Below are 20146 nucleotides of genomic sequence, written 5' to 3'. Positions count from 1 at the left end.
TTCGGACAGGTATTTGTACACCGGTGAGTTATAGTGATGCAATAAGAGAAAATACCCAGTAAAAATCGATGTTGCTTACAGAGTTTGGATACGCGTGCAATTTGAATTATGGGAGGCCAGGATCCATTATGTTAACACGTAAGATACCAACATTTGAGCTCTGAAGATAACGCAAATGAAAAGAAAGAGAGTAACAAACGGGATCACTTTGATGTAGAAAAAAAAAAATAGAACGTTTATAGAAGCCAAGTGGGACAGGAAGAAAAATGTTTAGAAACATTTCCTCTTTTACACGAATGTAGAATCTCAACTTTTGTCAGAAAGATACGTACCATTATTGTACAAGTTTTTGATCAATAACTCCAAACACAAGTACCACAATTTAAAAACGAGGTTATCCTTCAGTCGATGAAGGTACCCATGAAACAATGTCCACCATTGGCTTTAGAAGCTGCAAGAGCAAGTTTTGAGTACCTAACCATGATGTTTTGAATTATCTATAAACCTAAGTGGGTAAAGTTCCATCGATTCTTGTTCTCAGTATAATTATACCATTTCTAATGTGTCAGTAAAAATCCTGCAGTGACTTTTCGTCAAACAATACAGTCTTAGTTTATGTTTGATATTAATTGTGAGCGAATCTCACTGATCCAGATTTGAATGGTACACCTTCTCAGTACATTTAATCTTGATTCTGGCCGTGAAATCGATTGGGGGACACTCGAAAAGTGTTTGACGTTCACTTTTATTGAAATTTTGTCAAGTCTATTCACGTCTGCTCGCATAAGTTGTCCTACAGTGAATCATGCGAGGTTCGAATGGGCGACCGAACATCGGCTTCTGGAGTCCAGGACTAGCGTACTGGACGGTTCCAAGTTTATTACTTATTAGCTAAAGACAGATTACTTCCTGGCTGGGTTTCCTTTGAAGCTGAAGCAGTCGGATATGATATACAGCGGCAGGATTGTTCAGAAGACTCGATGGCATTTCGTCTACACTTACACACAACCAGTAGTTCCTAAGTCAAGCACGATTGCATTCATACGTTGCATGTGAGTTTCGACGCGAGCGTGCGGCTCGACTCTTTGACTGCAGAACCACGGGGGCAGGAAAGTATCAACTGTCAAGACGTTTGCTACACAGCGAATTCTATATACCATCAGCAGCTACTTCACTCCTCTCGGAGGTCAGTTCCTCGGGCTGCACATCGTGCGGTTTGTCTTATAAGATGTACGCTTCTCTTCTGACGCATGGATAACGATACCCGAGGCACTCGCTTTCCGATGTTCAAAGGAATAGCTTCCTCTTTTTGTACATGTGCCTAAACTGTTGAAAGGAATGCGGCAATTTCAACATTTTTCAAACATTCATCACGAGTATTGGAGTACATTAAAGCCATGCATTATAGTCGAAAATTGCTCCATTCGTGATCAGCTTTGAACGATGGCATGTTTGTACGTTCAGAACTTTCAGTCCTTATTTATACTAGCATATTTGACATATTCTTTTGTCCTTTCAATATTTCATTGCGTAGATTGAATTTTGTAGTTAAATGACTTAGTTATACACTTCAATAAAGTGTTGATTCAACATGCGTTGAAAGGTGTATCTTGACAACTAGGGTCAAGTCAATTTGAATCTTTTAATTCCCTTGCACTGTATACTGAAGTAGCTGTTTGCTTTAACCCTTTCAGTCACAGAAGCCATTGCAACGTCACCCTTTTCTATTATTTTTTTGTTTTGTCACTTTTTTTTATATACCATGTAAAGTCATGAATGTTTTTGCAATTTTAAGGAAAAAAATACTTCAACTTTGGAATCATTAAGATATTTTATGAATCCGTAAGTGTTATGAACAAACAGTGCAAAAAAAAACGCATCTTCATGAATGGAATTCGCTAGTGGAGAAAGTCGATAATAAACGTCTACTAAAATCGCTTGAAATTCATTGTTTGACAAACAGAGATCTCAGAATGGCCATTAGATTCAAAAAATCCAATATATAAGGGTAGTTTTCACCCTCCTTAGGGATGCATATAGATAGTATTGAGGGTTGCACCTATTCTCGGGCTGAAATCGTACTGTATCAAAGTAAATATTCATATAAATCTCATTCAAGAACACTGTCCAAAACAATGTCGTTAATTCACCCCATTTTCACTCCGTTTCAGGGGTCGTTTTTAGTTTTATTAAACTTTCGACATTAGATTCGCATTCAGAATTGGAATATATGTACATAGGGAACCTATGATAATGGCACTTCCGTGCAAAAACCAAAAAAGAAAAAAAAAAAAAAAAGAAAAAACCAAATCGCGTGACTGAAAGGGTTAAGGGTTGCATTGCTATAAAGTTTGAGATTTCGAATCGCAATATCTCTATCGAATCGCCATCGGGTCTTTCAGTCGATCATCGTATCGGTTGAAGGGGCAGCCTTCGTAATAACGAAGCCACCCTCGTTCCGATCCTTGGCAAAAACTCACCCTGTCGTTTATGTACACAGAATGAGCATTATACCCGGGGTTGTTGCCGCGGGGATGACGGTGACTCGATGATGCGATGCCGAGTGCAGGACCGCGGGGCAGGGGGTGAGGGGTGAGGGGTGAGGGGTGAGGGGTGGTGGTGGATTCACCGAGCGAAACGAATCCGATCGGTGGTACGGAAGGACGACGAAAAAAAAAAAATGTTAAAAAAAAAAGAAGAAAAAAAGAAAACAAAAAAATGAATCGGATATCAAAGGCAAATTGACAAATTCTAATAACAAAATAAATGCGGGGTTATAACGGGGGCGGTGAGGCGACTGTACATAACGGGGATTTTCGATAATTGGAATGTTGCGGTCTATGTATTTTCATTCTTTTGACGTCACTTCGCTTGATATTCGCGTTTTTGTTTCTCTGTGTTTGCGCAGCTTATGGCCGACGTATGCTGTTTGCTATTCGTCCGTAACACAGTCGCGATCATCTCTGATTGCTTTCCGGCAGTTGTGAATATACGGACTACAATCGCCGATTGACTTCGCCGAGTCCCGAGGATACGAAATTATTTTATTCATTACCTATATCTGTATATTTGCCTGTCATTTCTCTCGCGAATATGTTACTTTGAAATTTGTCAGAGTTTTGTGCTATTTTTTTGGTTTCTTTTTTTTCGGTTTTTTTCTTCTTTGCCGCTTCTATTTCGAATAAATATTTTAGCCGCGGTCGCTTACGTCGGTTTTTGTGTGACGGGAATAAAATTGTCTACTTGTACAAATCTGTAACACACATTTATACACACACGTTTCATATCCTGTCGTAGATGATACAGACTGTTATTTTTATTATGTGTGATCGATAATTGATTCGTTCGTCCACGAGAGTCGATGTTATTAGCTGAATTTTATTCATGCGTGACGTATAATTTTTTTTATTTTCTGGTATTTCGCTTTATTACTGCCCGCGTACGTTTTCAGTCAAATGAAAAGTTTATATCGCTCAACGGAGTGGATACAATTCTTTCGTGACTGATCGAGCACGATAAATAAATATTTAACTGTGACAAAAAATATCTATCAGTTGTTTTTATTTTTTTTTTTCCTTATTTTCTACATTAATTTCTGTTATGAAAATTGGTGAAAATTATATTTCAGCATATATCTTTGCGATGAAAATTATTAAGCACACTTTTATCAGTATAATTATACAGTTAATAATGCGTACTCATTTTTACCAAGAGACATCTATTAATGGCTGTTAAAGAAGCATGTAGTACTTTGAAAAATTGTTCACCCAGACGTGTTTTGAAATTTTTTTTCTTTTCATATCTCAGGACATTTCACACCAGCTTCGTTTTATCCTTCTCCTTTATCCGCTGATCCTCCCTTTCGTTTTCATTTCCATTTTCATTTCCACTTGCCGATCGGACTAATCTTCGCCAATTTACCGCGGGGTGCCTACACTTTTATTTTATCACCCGAAAAGCTCGTCAAGCTCGTCATCCTGGGAATTTACTACCCTGCGAGGGTAGACTCCGGTGATCTTTTCGCTTGTATTCGAACACCCACATACACGCATGTCTGTATGCATGGTTAGTTCCCTCGCCCCACCGAAGAACCAGGCAATCTGTTTCGCATTAACTTCCCCTTGCACAGTTTGCCGGGATTTTCTCTGCAGAGCATTGTTATGGCTGTTCGCGTTCCGCAGGATCTTCTCCTTTTTCGTACGGCTCTAATTCGCTTCGCTTGCTTTACTGTGTAAAAGATCCTCTTTAGTCTGCCGCATGACTTATCCTTGATCTTTCGAAAATCTTCCACAATCTCTTGGACGGCAAAGAATTTTCTCAGCGTAACTCTTTTCCTTAGTTATTTTATCGTTTTTTTTTGTTTTTTCAATACCAACGAACAACAAGATTTTACTACACGTTGTATTCAAAGTCGGTAATCACTTCTCACATATTTTATTTCAATTTTTATTCACCTTTTTTTGCGATTTGTTTAGATTGTTTTTTAACCTACAGTTGAAAGAAAATTCAGAATCCAAAGTTCATGAATCCCAGTTTGAAATAATCGATTTACAATCCGAATCTGTGTGGATTTTTCAATTTTAATTCTGAAAATAGCATTTTACAATTCATAACTTGCGAATTGAATCTTGTCGACTCTTAAATTACAATTTGCAATTCTCAATGCACAATAACTGGATGATTCATTGTATGTTTCTCAAACAAAAATGATCAATGCGCAGTATAACTAGATCAAAGATTTTAATCGTCATTATGTGTATCCAATTTTTCAATTAGTATTTATAATCTGCAAATCCGTATTCGCAGGATGCTCATTATTAACAATTTGCAATTTGTAACGACTGATTCCGCGAATAAAAATTGCAATTCATCACTCGCGATTCACAATATTCAGAATTTGATACGTTCGTTATATGTACAAGTTTACATGCACGGTTGCAAGCTCATAACTTGCAGCTCATTTTCACAAACTGAATTTCATATCCATTAATTATCGAACAGCAGCACACATTATACAATTTCGAATGGCAATTGAAAACATCTAATCTGCAATTCCAAACCACACTGATGTGAGAGAAATTCTTAGTTCCCGTCATTTTTACCACAATCGAAAAATATAGTTCTAGGTAGAAAATGAAAATTAGTTTTTTAGCTGTTGCCAGAAAGTCTAGTATTCGTTACTATTCTTTCTCATTACGATCACTGTTGCTAGATTTTCTTGCAACTGTTGCGAAAATTTAATGCTCGTGCAACAATAAATTGACGTTAAAGCCTCGTTTAACTAAAAAAGTAGAGTAAACCTCACAAACTGATTTTGCGTTGCAATAACCAAAAAAGGATCGACGATAGCGCAAAATGGTTACGCGTACCTCGTTTTTCGTAATTACAACAATAGTCAAAAAGTTTTTTCAACGACACCTGTTTTACTGAATTTTTCTAATTACTGTAACAAATGAAATTTTTCTCAGCGCAGCGTTTATTGAGGATTGAAAATTATGACTACGGAATTTCCGAGGAATCACAATTCGAAACACTCAATTTTGTAATATTATCAATGCAGATAATTCAGATTCAGAAGCGGAAGCCAACGGAGCTCGTTAATTCCTTCGGACGAAGTCGATTTGCGTTGTAATCTGTTGCCGCGGGAGATCAGTCAGTCATGCCCGTCTCTCGTCTTTCGTCTCTAGTCTCTCTCTCCCTTCTCTCTCTCCCTCTCCCTCTCCCTCTCATCTCCTCTCCGCATCCCGCGGGATTCTCTCCGCAGCGGCACTCGCGACCGCGCGCGTTGCTTTGAAGTGCTGCACTTTGAATCTGCCGCGTCCGGGCGACCCGCCGATGGCTAACTCGGCTTAGCCGACACGCGACGTCTTCACTCTCGGCCTAATAAGCGAACTTTATCTCCAGCCGCCGTCCAATTTCTCCCACCGCCAATTCCTTGCATCTTATATCCATCCATCCATCCCTTCGCACGAAATTGCACATGGAAATCCAGTAGCTCGATTATACTTCACTGCTCCTCGAATCACTTCTCATATATACAAGGTGGCTCGAAACATTCGCGATGAGTAAACAAGCAATCTTAATTTTTTTTGTCAAATTTAGAGTACGAGTGATTTTATTTGCCGTATTTTTTATGCACAGATTCAGAACCACAGATTCAGAACATATTTTGAACATATTTCTGAAATTCCATTTTGACACAAGGAATCGATGAATAGATTCCAAGAAGTCCATTAGGGTCACGGAATTCGAATGGATTTTGAAAAATACGATTAGACGTGACAATTTGAATTGATTTTGAGTAAAATTGGTCACAAGAAGTTGAATATGAATCGAAAACTCCGATTAGATACCGAGACGTTGAATAAACATTCGAAAGTCTAATTGGACACAATATCGAACCAATTTCGTTGTGTCCAGAGTGTATAATTCCTCCGCACCTCCTCTGAACTTCAGGACTTTGTATTCAACCTAGATCCTGCGAAACATTTCAAATTCGCACGTCGAAGCTCATGATACAACCCACTCATTGCACCCAACGCTCCGTGAACGTTACCTCATATTAGGTTTGACAGATCGAAACTCGAGATAGATCCTTATCTACAAAGCTGAGAAATCTTCTACAGTAGCTGGAAGAAAAAGATATAACGTACCCTATTGACAAGCACGGTGAATACGTGAAAACAGTCCGGTATAGTCGTGACTTTTAGAGCTTCGACACCTGCCAAACATCCTAGATAAATCGACAAACACTATTCATCCATGATTTTCTACGACGAACAAGAACATTTTCGATTAATCATTGCGAATATTTTCGACACCTTGTACACTCGCATGCTCACTCGGTATTCGTTTTATCTCGCCAGTTCACTCGTTCATGCATATGCACACGCGGCTATGCTTGTGCAGTGAACTGTCGAACGCCTTCGGCTAACTAAGAAGGTAATTTGTAGCTATTCTAGCAATGGGAAAATAAGGATGCAGAGGTTCAGGTATGCGAGTAGGCGGCTCACTCACTCACTCACTCACTCACTCGTTCGTTCGTTCGGCTCGTTAACTCGCCTGCTGCACCACGTCTAAGTTCAGTTTCAGTTTAGTCGGCACATACATGCATTCGCGCGTCTATAACACGGTGCTATTTCGTGTCTCAGCCAATTTGAAGATACCTACCCACTTCGAGAGAACTGCGCGTTCCTTAACTCATTCGCTTACACGCCGAAGTAGCGAAATCCTGTTAGAGATAGGTGGACGGAATCACGGAAGAGAAAGAGAGAGAGAGAGAACATTCAGAAAGCTAATGAACTGCGATTACAGGCTTACGAAACGTTCTGAATTCCTCAATGCAGTCCAACCTTTCGACTTTGCAAGAAATGTACGTATCCGACTTTAATCTCCAAACTATCAGAGTTCGAAGCTGATCACACGTTCAAATGGTCAAAAGTTTCGTCGACACCCTCGGTAATAGCATCGATGGCGTCGACGATGAGATCTTGCGTGTCAAAGTGAAAAGGACATGACCATGAAGTGATAAACATGTTTAGGAAAAATCGCTAATTCGCATCCTCATGACTTTCCGAAATTTACTAAAACCGTCATAAAAAAAATATACACTAATTCCGAAAAGCAAACTCCTTGAAAGTAATCATAAAACTGGCCAATAATAATTTTTTCTCCCGATGTATCGCTACTTCAACGTTACTAACTTCAGCCTCATGCAAGGACGACGTGCTTGGCTAATTGAATAAAATTAACCCTACAACAGATGAGCTCACATATGGGTATATGATGCGAGTTTCGTTGAGAAGCGCGCGTGTCGTCATCGGATGACGAATCACGTCGGCGTAATTCCGTTCCGAGATTCTCTTTCTTCGCTTCCCTCTTGGCTACTTCTTCTTCCCTCTGGAACGGCGAGAGTTACACTCGTTCCTCCGCATGCTCCGGTAAAGATACATAAACGCGAACGGGCGTAATTACCGAGCGCGGAGGCTTAAGCCCGGCCCCAAGAAGACACTCACGCGTGTTTACGCTTATGCTCCTCTGGCTGCCGCACCGACGCCAGCGCCGCAGCCCGACTCGCGCCTCGCGCCACTGCGGCGGAAAAGTGAAGCTCACGGATCAAGGAAGCCCCCGAGAAAGAGGGCGAGCAGGTAAGGCTCTCCCTTGTTAGCCGGAGTCCCCGGCTCGCGATAATTACCAATCCAACCCTGAAGAAGCTCGAGGCGTGCACCGAGCTTCCGCACAAAGCCGCGTTTCCTCTCCTTTACTTTTACCCACCTTTCAACCCCCCGGCATCATCGCCGTCCGGATCTACCACTTGACGCGCTCCGGCTCAAGCTCAACCTCTAGCATCCTAGCTCCCGCTCTCTTCGTCCATGACATCCTGAACTAATTAGTTTTCATCTTCCTCAAACCTCGTGGCCGCTCCCTCGCACCCCTCGTCTTTTCACACAGGAATACGAGCCGCGGCGAAGGGGAGAAACGCTTTGTGATAACTCACGCATGCTGCTCGGCGATCACGACTCGAGACTGAGAAAAATTTCATTTGTTACAGTAACTGGAAAAATTCAGTAAAACAGGTATCGTTGAGAAAACTGTTTGAATGTTGTTGGGATTACGAAAAACGACGTAAACGTAACCATTTTGCTCTATCGTCGATCCTTTTTTGGTTATTGCAACGCAAAATCAATTTGTGAGGTTTACTCTACTTTTTTAGCTAAACGAGGCTTTAACGTCAATTTATCGTTGCACGAGCATTAAATCTTCGCAACAGTTACTAGAAAATATAGTAACGGTGAAAGAATAGTAACGGATACAGAGTTTCCGGTAACAGCTAGAAAACTAATTTTCATTTTCTACCTGGAACTATATTTTTCTATTCTGGTAAAAAAATCAAAACAGTTAAGGACTGAGCGGAACCGGAACTAAAAATTCCTCCGTATGGGTTACGGTTTTCTTTCTTCACGTTGCGCCTTTTTCGTATCGTTGTAAAAAGTGAAATTTCTCAAAAGCGATTTCACCGGTGGTTAAAAATCTATTGCTGTTCTAATACCTCGAGCATTCCACGAAAAATGGTATACCCTGTACATTTCTACTTTTCATCTGATTCCGTGTACTCTTATTATTGTCCGCGACGACTCTCATCCTATATCCGTATCAGTGTTCGCACTTTGATACGAAAAGTATAGAAGACAAAAATGCATTCTTCCGGTAGAACAAAGTGCTGAGACGCGGTAATGCGAAGCTTATTCTCCGGCTGGAGCAGCCAAGACAGACTCACGCGACGTTCATAAACAGATTTACCTGAGCTCGTATCTTAGCTCCATCCTATAACAAATTCGGCTGAAGAATTTCATCGCGAATTGCATGATCAATCAGTTACTTTGTATCCCGCATTACGTCGTGTTCACGTTTGTTCGTTATTTGTTAATATCAAAATTAATATAGTTACTTATCAACATAGGTAAATTTTTATTTGTTCAAAACTCAGGTTCAAAACTGTGTTACAACATTGTTTTCAATTAGTCTCGCGACGAAGAGTAATTTAATTCCAATTTAGAGTATATATGCATCTCATTTGATCTCTGGACAATTTTAAAGATATCAGAATCGAAGACTGCTCTCCCAAATATGTTTCGGTTCATTGATCACGCACAGTTATATTTCCGAGAAATTTAATCCAATTTTCCGACCGAAATTGTAAGATTCATTTATCTTCTCATCCTGTCAAAGTTGACTCATTACCTGAAATTACGTTTGCGTGCGTTAGTCGCTCAGATCATCACTTGAGCCTGGGTCAGGTTATGAAGTAGAAAAAAAAAGAACTTTCGAAATTGCTCACGTGTTCGAAATCGGATGTGCGATTGCGGTTTGCGTACTGCATTTATTTTGCGACGACGCCGCGACGTTGAGATTCGTGCATGCACGCAATGGGTTATTTAAGAAACGCTGGATCGCTCGTTAGAATGTATAAATAACCAATATACGCTTGTTGGATAATTGACGTTGAAACGCGTGGTGGATTATTGGGTTGAGTTCTGTTTGGTTCAATTAAGTAATCGCCTTTGAACGAGCAACGCGTTACGCCACAACCATGCTGCTCTGATGGTTAATCTCCCTCTCTTATTCTCCCTCCTCCTCTTTTCTCTCACTCTCTTTCATAACCACTCCTCCCCTAGCACGTCATACATTATAAGCGACGCAGCATTATATTCCGTGTGCTTTGCTGATGATGCTGTTAACGTATTATGATTGCTTATTCGCATTTTTGCATACCCATTCGGATTACATCGCACGTAATTGTTACCGACTCTCTTGAAGTATATCTATTCCAATCCCGTGAAATCGTGTTGCTCTTCTTTCGTATCCAATTTGTTTTACCATAAAATGTACGAAATATAAGACGAAAATTCATCCGACTGTTCGATTGCATCAAATTTTTCGTCAATGCGGTTAAATACCAAAGACTTTCTACACTTCGAAATTTCTCTTTAACGTATTCATCAAATTTCGTGCTTCATTCTGTAATTTGTTTTTGTTTTATTTTCTTTACGACGATAATTAGACAATGACCCGAGAAATTTTTATTCAGAACGTTCAAATCTCAATTTTGCAACTCTTTCAAACATCATATTTGAGGCAGGAATCGAACGATATTTTAAAGTGTCGGAAACCGAAATCTAGAAATGGTACCTTCGAAATAAGTACCATCACTGCAGAACGTCTATTACATCGATTATTGTGGGTGGTTGAATACGTTCCTTATCTAGCATCAGGGATAATCCATTAAAATTATTACCGTCAGGGAAATTTTCACTCTCACTGACACAAGCAAATTAAATGCTTGTCGAATACATCGATCAATACTGCAGCGGGCATAATGTGATTGAGCATTATGTTATACGCATTGAACATCGATTATACCGGTAAACATATGATTGTAATTGAGTTTTAAAAAAAGCGACAGTATAAAGATAGATGCAGGAAATAAATGAAAAACGTTGTAAAAAATAGAACAGCTTTTCTCCACGCCAATTAATTATTGCCTTGATCGGAACTTGTTTTATTCATTAATACAGACACACACACACACACAGGCACAATCGCAGACTAGGCGTCGATAATTTCCATTCCGTGGAATTTTTACCGGAAAGTTTATCTACGATATAGACGCAGACTTGCTCGTATTTTAACTCTCCACGTGAGATATTAACGCTTATAGATACGTGGCAGGAGGCAACTTACCATACAGCCAAGTAATTAGCTCCACAGGTCGTTTATCCGTATTATATCTGTATAATGTCGTATAATGGTGTTGGTACGAATTGAGAAACGAGTGTGCCACGGTGTGTATACACGTATAATGGCGAGATAGACCGTTAACGGAGGCAAACTGAACGATCAAGCGGGTTCCGCGACTTGCTTGCGGAGAATGTTATTAAACTTTAATTGCCACCATTATGAGATGATCCGTCTTAACGATGCAGCGCCGTGTTCGAAATCATTAGCAGACCAGACGAAGATAACAACGATCTTCTCTTAGGGATGTAGGAAAATACAGGAGTTAAGTTTTCGCAATTTTCAACAACTTTTGTCACGATTTAAATACATTTTTATAACGAACATCGCAAAGAAACAGTGAGGTGCTTGTCATATACGCGCGATTCGAAATCGATACGATCCGTAATGAAGCATCGAACACCTTCGATTCAACGTTAGTCTCCGATTAAGGGAAAGGGAGATTGAATTTACAAAAATTATCAAAGTAAAATAGACTTTTGAGACGTTAAATAAATGACTCAATGTGTCATATTTGATATAGAAGAAGGTTGATTGGCTAAGAAATCGATAATCGTACGTTGAGTATTCATCAAATTATTATATACGTAAGCTTTGAATATCTCTTTAAAAATAAAAAAATAGAAAATACTGGAGTGGAGAAGAAAACTTTAAAATACGAATGCTTCATTTCTAATCGTATCAAAGTTGTTGAAACATTTGATAGATTCGTTCGATTTATATTTTCTACAAATTCGTTGGAACACTTTTGCATACGGATATTGGTAATCGCGATCAACAAGTAGCGATATTGAATTGACTACTAAAAAAAAGAAAGAAAATTTGTTTTCGTCCCTTGATAGAGAATAATTTTCGATTACAACGAGCCATCGTGGAAAAGTGGAACCGAACGAATCTGCTCGATTTTTAACAATTTTTAAACGGTTTGCAAAAAAGTATAATTGAATACATTCGCTTTTGTTCGTAAATATGTTTTAAGCTCACAAATATAATAATTTGATAAGCACTAGATGTACGATCATCGTTCAATAAAATTAATAAAAGGTTTAGATTTTTGGCCATCCAGCTCCCTTAAATCCTGGAGGTCTATCGAGAAGTCAACTTTTCCTTTCCGGGATGGTAATAATAGCTTTTCTTGTTCTGTTTTCAACTCTCCAATCACCCCGAAATTATCGGATCTTAATGATTTTGATCTGAATCGACGCGTCTTTTCCAAACTTGAAACTGATTAGATTTTATATTTCCATCGGTTCAGTACTTTTGAAATCATTCGGACAGCAAAGTTACGAAAAACAAAATAAAAAACGACTATATCTCGAGAACGGATCAACAAATTTCGATTCTTTCGGTATCAATCGACGTGGATCCTTTTGGATAAGAACTGATTAGATTTTGTCGTCAATGAGTCTAGTAACTTTTACATTATTCGAATGAAAAAAATCACCATAAAATAAAATAAAAGATCTCATTTGCTTATGATTTACGAACTCGAAACGCATGTCCAAGCGGGTAGTTCCATCAAGTTCGGCCAAATTACCGACTTATTTCTTTCCTTTGTCAAACCGAGTAACATTGCAAGAGGAAATTGAAAATCGAGGTGAAATTATAAAAAGAAAAATCGTTCCCGGCGTCTTCCGGGCGAGTCGATCGCCTTCCGCGTCCCCTCTTTCTCTCTCTCTCTCTCTCTCTCTCCCTCGCTCCCAATAACTAATTCAGCACGTACGTAGGCCAATCTAGCCATTTCCCCGCGGTGTTTACGGTCGGGTGGTGAGAGCTGGTAGGTCGATCGGTTGCCCGGTCGGAACGGAACGGAACGGAACAGAACGGAACGGAACAGAGGAGAGTCGGACGGTTTACCGAGGGTAAACCAATCATCGACGGTGTAGAGCCTCGTGTTTCGCGTTTATGGTCTCTTGGCTGAGCGGCTATCGTTACAACGGCGAGCGTTTGCTTCCCGCACAACCACTGCACGTACCCTGCGTGCGTCCATCTACATTCTACACCTACGCAAACTTACCTGCTACGTACCTCCGGCCACCCGTAGCAACTGCTAATCCGTACCAGAAACTACCTACCCTCCGCTATTCTCTACGGCTAACGAGCCTCGCCTGACGTCATTTCCGATCGCCTGACCATCGCCTGATCCCTCAGACCTGTAGGGGTTGCTCCGATTCATTCGTCGATCGTAAACTGATCGGAAAACGACGTGTCGACATCCTTTAGGCACCTCGGACTTGGGCACCCTAGGTAACGTTTTTTAAAACTCAAAATCATTTACCCGATTAATAGTGCACGAAAAGATTTGTTTTTTTTTCGTTGGTAAAAGAATGTTTGAATCATTGAATAACATTCTTTGTTTTTTTTTTTTTTTTTTTTTTGTACGGTGGTCAAAGTGTCCACACTGCAAGTTTAATCACGCTTTTTCTTAACTGTGCCGAAAGAATTGAACGTTTTTTTTTTTTTTTATTTGTCTTATCCAATATTGATTGATTAGATACAAGAAAATTTATTCGTACGATGTTGCGATAGGTAAATTGAAAAGTTGTTAATGTTGGAAAAAATGGAGAAATACCTTAACTCAAATCTTATTTTATAAATCGAATGAAACGTTGTCACTGAAGATTAGACTGAAAAAAATTTCCGACGTTTCGGTAATGAATTTTCCGACTCGTCCTGGAATTTTGACGTTTCTCCGAAGGGTATAAAATTACCTGTAATTATGATGAAAAACCGAATTGATTCTGAACAATTTATCATCCCGTGTAGAAGAAATTCTGAGAGTAATTACGTTTCAGTTGTATATTCACCTATACCCCGAAAGTGTATCTGCTATACGTAAACGTTCGCTACAATAATCTACGAAGTTTCTTACTCTTGCAAATTTACGTTCGTTCGGTATAAAATTTAGCCTGACTTAACAGCAGGAACAAATATTATCATATCGAAGTTAGTAACGTTATCGTCACGACTCACGCTGAGGAAAAATCGTTATTTCGCGATTTTGGAATTGTTCGAAACTCGGTAAACCGTAACGAGTAAAAATACACATATACTTCGAAATCTTACTTCGTTGAAAATCATTGAAAAATGAAGAAAGTAGTGATTTTTTTTTCCCCGTAATGTTTCGTTACGATAACGTAACTATGTTTAACCTCGTAAAAAAGTTTCTCCAATTAAATTGTTTTAAATCTTTTAACCATCGCTAAATTGAACTTGAATTTCCTCCGGCACTTCATTTTTCTACGCAATACAGAGTCAGCGGTATGAAACAATAGTCTTTCCTTCTCTCTCCCAGTTTCTCGCACAAATTTCTTCCTAGCTTCGTTCCCCCTTTATCTCAAGTTTTTCTTCTTTCATCCTCGGAGCCTTCCGGAATAATATTATAATTACTCGCCGTTTGCGGTGTACAATATAAGTAAACGTATATAATACAGCGCCTTTTGTTTCGCTGGCAAAAGCGCGAGACGCGCTGCATCATCAAACTCTTCTCCTCTTTTCCGGTCCGCGTCTCGCCTGCTGCTCGCTCGAGCGAATCGCGAATTCGCTTGCGTCGGCGCTGAGCGTGGACAGCCTACGTGAAACAATGTTACGCTAATCAGGAAAGATAAATTCGCGTGGTAAGGTATACCAGGCTCTCTCTCTCCCTCTCACTCTCCCTCTCTCTCTCTTTTCACCGCTCTAATGTATTTATCGCATCGCACTGTAACGCTCAAGAGCCTATCAAAATGCTCGGAATTATTGCGCTCTGGGCCCGTGAATGAATTAGCTGCGCATCGGACGCCATGTTTAGTGAATCACTGCAGTCTATACCTAACCAAGGAACAATGCTGGTCGTTATCGCTAATTTGCCACAAAGATAATCCTCGTTTTCTCCTTTGCGCCAATTAATTTCCAGGCTCACTTTGAACTTTAACGTTTTTCTTCGACGCTGACTTTTTCACGTTTTACTTTTTCCTCTTTTATTTTTCCTTCACGTTGCGCGGTGTAACTATTTACTCGTGATATTTTGCAACTACACTAGCTCAATTACCAAAAGATGTTTTTTTTTTCTATTTTCTGATACCTATGTTGATTTTCTTTTTTATGTTTCAATCAGATTTAACCTGATAATGAATAAGCCGAAGAATGGAATTATTTCAGTCTGGTTTACTGATTTTCGAATAATTTGTAACAAACGGAACGAATTCAACAGTGAATTTGGGTGGTGAATTACATCGAAGATATGGTTTTAAGCTTTTATTGGTTGTTTATTTTTATCAGTTCTTCAGAATTGGAATGAGTGTTTTCAGAGAATGATTTGTATGCTTTCTTGGTTCGTACATTAGTCCATATTGTCAATGTACAAATAGTCCATAAGTCCATTTCGTGGAATTAATTCCACAAGTATTTTCCGAATCTCAGTTTAGCTGGAAATAAGTTTTTACTAACTGTATCATCAACTCCATTTTCAGAACAATACAGCTGAAAATTCAGCATCGAAAAACTTTGTTTATTGTGTTTTGTTTTTGTTTTTCTAGACTTCGAAAGATGGTCCACTTCAAGAATATACTTATTTCTAAGAATTGCAACACCTTTTTGGTGTAAAATCTACAGCAATTGCGGCAAGATTACAAATCCGGTAACGAAGAGTTACAAATCCGGTAATAAGAGTTACAATATGCTTAGATAGATCTATCACAATATTGATGTAGATTTGGCACCAAAAAAGTGCTGGCCAGACGTTAAACACCACAGATGTAAAATCTACATTACATTTTCTTTCGTGAAATTTTATGATGACATTTCTTATATTATTCGTTTTTTTACTGTTCTGAAATGAACAAAACGACAAATAATTTGTCAACACTTGGTTAAGCGTTACCTTTTGCGGCTACGTGAAACTACAAGACAAATAGAGGTAGATTGTTTAATCTTTGTCGAACGAAGAACCTCCCTCCCTCCCTCTCTCTCTCTCTCTCTCTCTCTCTCTCTCTCTCTCTCTCTCTCTCTCTCTCTCTCTCTCTCTCTCTCTATTTCTCTCTTGAGGCAATTACCATTCACAGCAGGAAAGAGGACCGCGGCCTGTTGAAGTAGCAATCCATTACTATTATGTAAAGGTACCCGTATCAAAGGAGGGAAATTCACGGCACGCGCCTCTGTCCGTTCTCTCTTACCGTGTAGTCGAACCATAATTTTCACGCCCTCGGGTAAACGAAAAATTTTCACCGTTATGTGCCTGAAAAAATATCTTATCGTGCGATATGCTTTTCGTATTTTCAATATCTCATTAACGGCGTGATTATACCGAGCATATTATACGGGTTCTAAAATTATTGATACGTCTGTTCTGAGTGTAAGATTCGAGTTGCGATTAAGTTTGTTTTTAATTTTTATGAATATTTTTCCTATATTTAAAACTGCGTTGTATCGGTTGTAATAATTTTAATTTATTTCACCACTTAAATATGTTGTTCGACTTGTTTTCACGGTTGTTTGGTGACTTCTGATGTGTTTGCAAACACCTTTGAGTTCGGGATATTTTACTTTATATACATATTTACGAATAATAATAAAAGGAACGCACGTGCGTCTTTCCATTCGAATCGTTTAATTTCCAATTAAGCTAACGGTTATTTTCGTTCTCATTTAAACACGTGATTGTACCCCGGTTAACAGAATTCAAAAATGTTTTTCCAATATTTTTCGTTAAAATTGAATTTTAACGATTTTCTTGCGACTGATTATAATACGTTTAGTGTTAAAAGTATTCCGAATTCTTGGCATTCGTTCGAATCCAACGGTGAAACGGATGATACATTATACGGTATAATTAAATTTTTTTTGTGATTCAAGAACACAGATCTTATCATTCATAAATTCAATCAACCGTACAGTTGAATGATATAATGATTTGAATAAATTATTCCTCTTCTAGCGAATTACTGATCGTTTCAGTCGGAGCGAAGGAAAATTTTCACCCAAGTAGTTCAGGTTTAATCGAAAGTCAAATTTCTATAAAGTAAAAAATGTAATAAAGTGTGATAATCGGCAGAATATTTGCCATGAATTCGAACGTACAATGCACTTGTATACCCTGCAGGAACCTGCATGAAGGGCGGGGTTCAAAATTTCGAATTTGAAAAGTTCGGAAAGCGCCTAACTCCGAATCATTCGATGGCGAAACTTGAAGTGAAGAATCCGACGGCTCAAACTTCCGGAATACCAGATTCCAAAAGTTCTAGTTCCGATAGAGCAAATTTTCGAAGAATAAAATTTCGATACAGCAATACTCCGAAAGTTAAAATATACTCGCACAGCGTCGTTTTTCGAACGACTGGGTGTAAAAAATCAGAATGACCAGGAATGCAAACATAAAAATGTCGAAAATCCAAAACGAATAAAGATCAAGTGGTGAAATTTCCCCAACCCAAAAATTCACAGAACCGAAAAGCTTTGATCGTTCGGATTTTCGATGTTTCAGATTTTTAAATATTCTCATCTACGGACTTTCGGAACTTTCGTCTTTTCAATATTCGGCGCTTTCGGAAATTTTCAAATTCGGAATTTCCACCCAACCACGGAAAGCTTGGAAGCAGCGATCCCGTCAACCCGAGCAGCTATCTGGTTGACAAATAATTGCATCGATAGCTTACGAAACTTTTTTATACCCTCTCACTCGGCTGGCCTAGCAGCTTCCACTCGCAATCAGCGAGGCGTAGCCAAGCTCACTGCCTGCGTATACATATAAGCGGGCGGCTCGACACGGGCCGTCATCATCGATTAGCGATTAGAACTGTTAGCACGAGGCTGCGAGGCGACTACAAACAAAGGGGGTTTGCGCCCCACTCCGCTCCGCTTCGACGCAACGCGACTCGACTCAACGCGACGCGCGAGCGAGCGAAGCGAGGCGAGGCGAGGCGAACGCGACGCGAGCGAGCGAGCGAGCGAGCGAAAACCGATCATGTTGGCTCTCCGCCCTTCGCCGATGACCCAGGCCTTTGTGCGCAAGCGGCCACGTCGTTACACGGCTTACCTGCCTGCCCCCCTCATCCTCATCCTCCTCCTCCCACTTCTCGCTCTGGTGTGTGTCTGTCTATACGCGCCGTCGGATACCCTCCAACTTGATCCTATTAATGCAAGCTTCGCGCTAATTAGGGTGAATTGCCGGACGGCGATATACCTGCCGATCGATAGGTTTTACCCTCGAAACGGTTACAGGGTGGGAGAATGCTTACTTATACGGCCCTCGGTATTGCCGGAAAAAGATCTACGGAAATATATATGTAGTTTATAGGAATTTATCGGCCCGACCGGTTTCACTCGGGTTTGACAAATTGGGGGCAAACCGGGCTTTTCAGACTCAACTTGGCGACTCGTGCACGCTGTGGGGAACATGAGTTGGGTTGGCTTTTCACGGTTGCATCACGGAGGGAAAGTTGCTGGTCAATATCACTGTATATGCAGTTTTTTTTTTTTTTTTTTTTTCAATTTTTAATTTTTATTTTTTATCGTAATCGAAAAATATGTTACAGTGTTTTGAGTACTCTTACGACGGGTTCGCAATGCAAGTGTTGTAAGTCAACATTTTGCTGATGTGGACTTGTTGGCCACATAAAATAACCAAGAATCGTGCCGCCTATTTGGTAATATTTTAGAAACAGTGATTTTGAACTATTTTTAAGAAATAGAACGTAGCTAAATAAAATCATTTACCGGACCAAAGGTTTCAATTCGTTGGTAAGATTGATCGTGAGAGCTATACTTTTGCTTTACGTTCTTTGGCATAATTCTTGTTCTAAGAATCACGTTTACACTGACTGATCGTATAATCCTGATGAATTTTATTCAAGTGAATTTAATTAAACTTGATCTCATCCTTTTACCTGCGCATATTTTGCAATCATTTTTCAACGTAACTATAAGGCTATAAAGATAATTGATGTCTGAGTTTTTGAAGTTCCGAATTGTAAAAGTTACGATAGAGCGAATTTCCGAAAATTAAAATATACACACGCGGCGCAGTTTACTCAACGAGTGGGTTCAAAAAATGTGAAAATCTGTAAATCAGAATGACCAGGATTACGAACGTCCAAAACAAATAAAGGTTAAAGTGATGAAATTTCACCAAGCCAGAAAATCGCATAACTGAAAATTTTCGATCATTCGGAATTTCGATGTCTGGGATTTTTAAATCTTCACATTTTCGCACTTTCCGAACTTTGACGCCTTTTCAGAACTTTATATTTTCGGCACTTTGAGCGTCAGGTTTCGGATCATTCGAAACTTTGTTGTTGCGTCAGAGTTTGATTTTTTATTTTACTTTAAATTTCGCCACCAAAAAATTGGGATTTTCAACCCCGGCCCCAAAAGCGTCAATTTCACGAAACGAATCGGCGTTAAATCATGCGATAAAGTGAAAACCGTGTTCCAACCAACAACAACGATAACAACGAGTTATAATCTGTACGATTTTCGTATTTGTTTACAGACGGTGGTGTTCAGATAGCCAAGACGCCGCCTGCAAAGCGGAAGAAACTCGATACCGGAGTGAAGGAGGTACTTCCGGTTGTTAAGGGCGGGGGTGCGGGAGACGTGCGGGTGACCAGTGAAGCTGAGGATGCCAGCGAGGCCGAGAGGAAGAAGAAAAAAGCGAGGACGACGTTCACTGGGAGGCAGATATTCGAGCTTGAAAAGCAGTTCGAGATAAAAAAATATCTTAGCTCATCGGAGAGGGCGGAGATGGCGAAACTACTCAACGTAACGGAGACACAGGTTAGGCCAACGATCATTACCGTTATTATTAACATGCTCATTTTTACCATCATCGTCACTGTTCACGAGATCTGGGAGAAAGGTTTCGTTGAATCGTCGA

The 20146-nt window shown here is 39.6% G+C and overlaps 1 protein-coding gene across 1 annotated transcript in view; it reads left to right on the top strand.

Annotated features, from left to right (window-relative positions):
* The window catches only part of LOC124183831, a 214304-nt gene that overhangs the window by 25033 nt on the left and 169125 nt on the right, over positions 1-20146 (top strand). The window contains exon 2 of the mRNA XM_046572897.1: positions 19763-20046. Coding sequence (XP_046428853.1) covers positions 19763-20046 — 284 coding nt within the window. The remainder of the gene's footprint in view (positions 1-19762; positions 20047-20146) is intronic.

Source organism: Neodiprion fabricii, chromosome 5 (genome assembly GCF_021155785.1).
Source record: "Neodiprion fabricii isolate iyNeoFabr1 chromosome 5, iyNeoFabr1.1, whole genome shotgun sequence".
Classification (NCBI taxonomy): domain Eukaryota; kingdom Metazoa; phylum Arthropoda; class Insecta; order Hymenoptera; family Diprionidae; genus Neodiprion; species Neodiprion fabricii.
The sequence above is the reverse complement of the archived record's forward strand: the minus strand, read 5'-3'. Positions and strand labels throughout refer to the sequence as shown.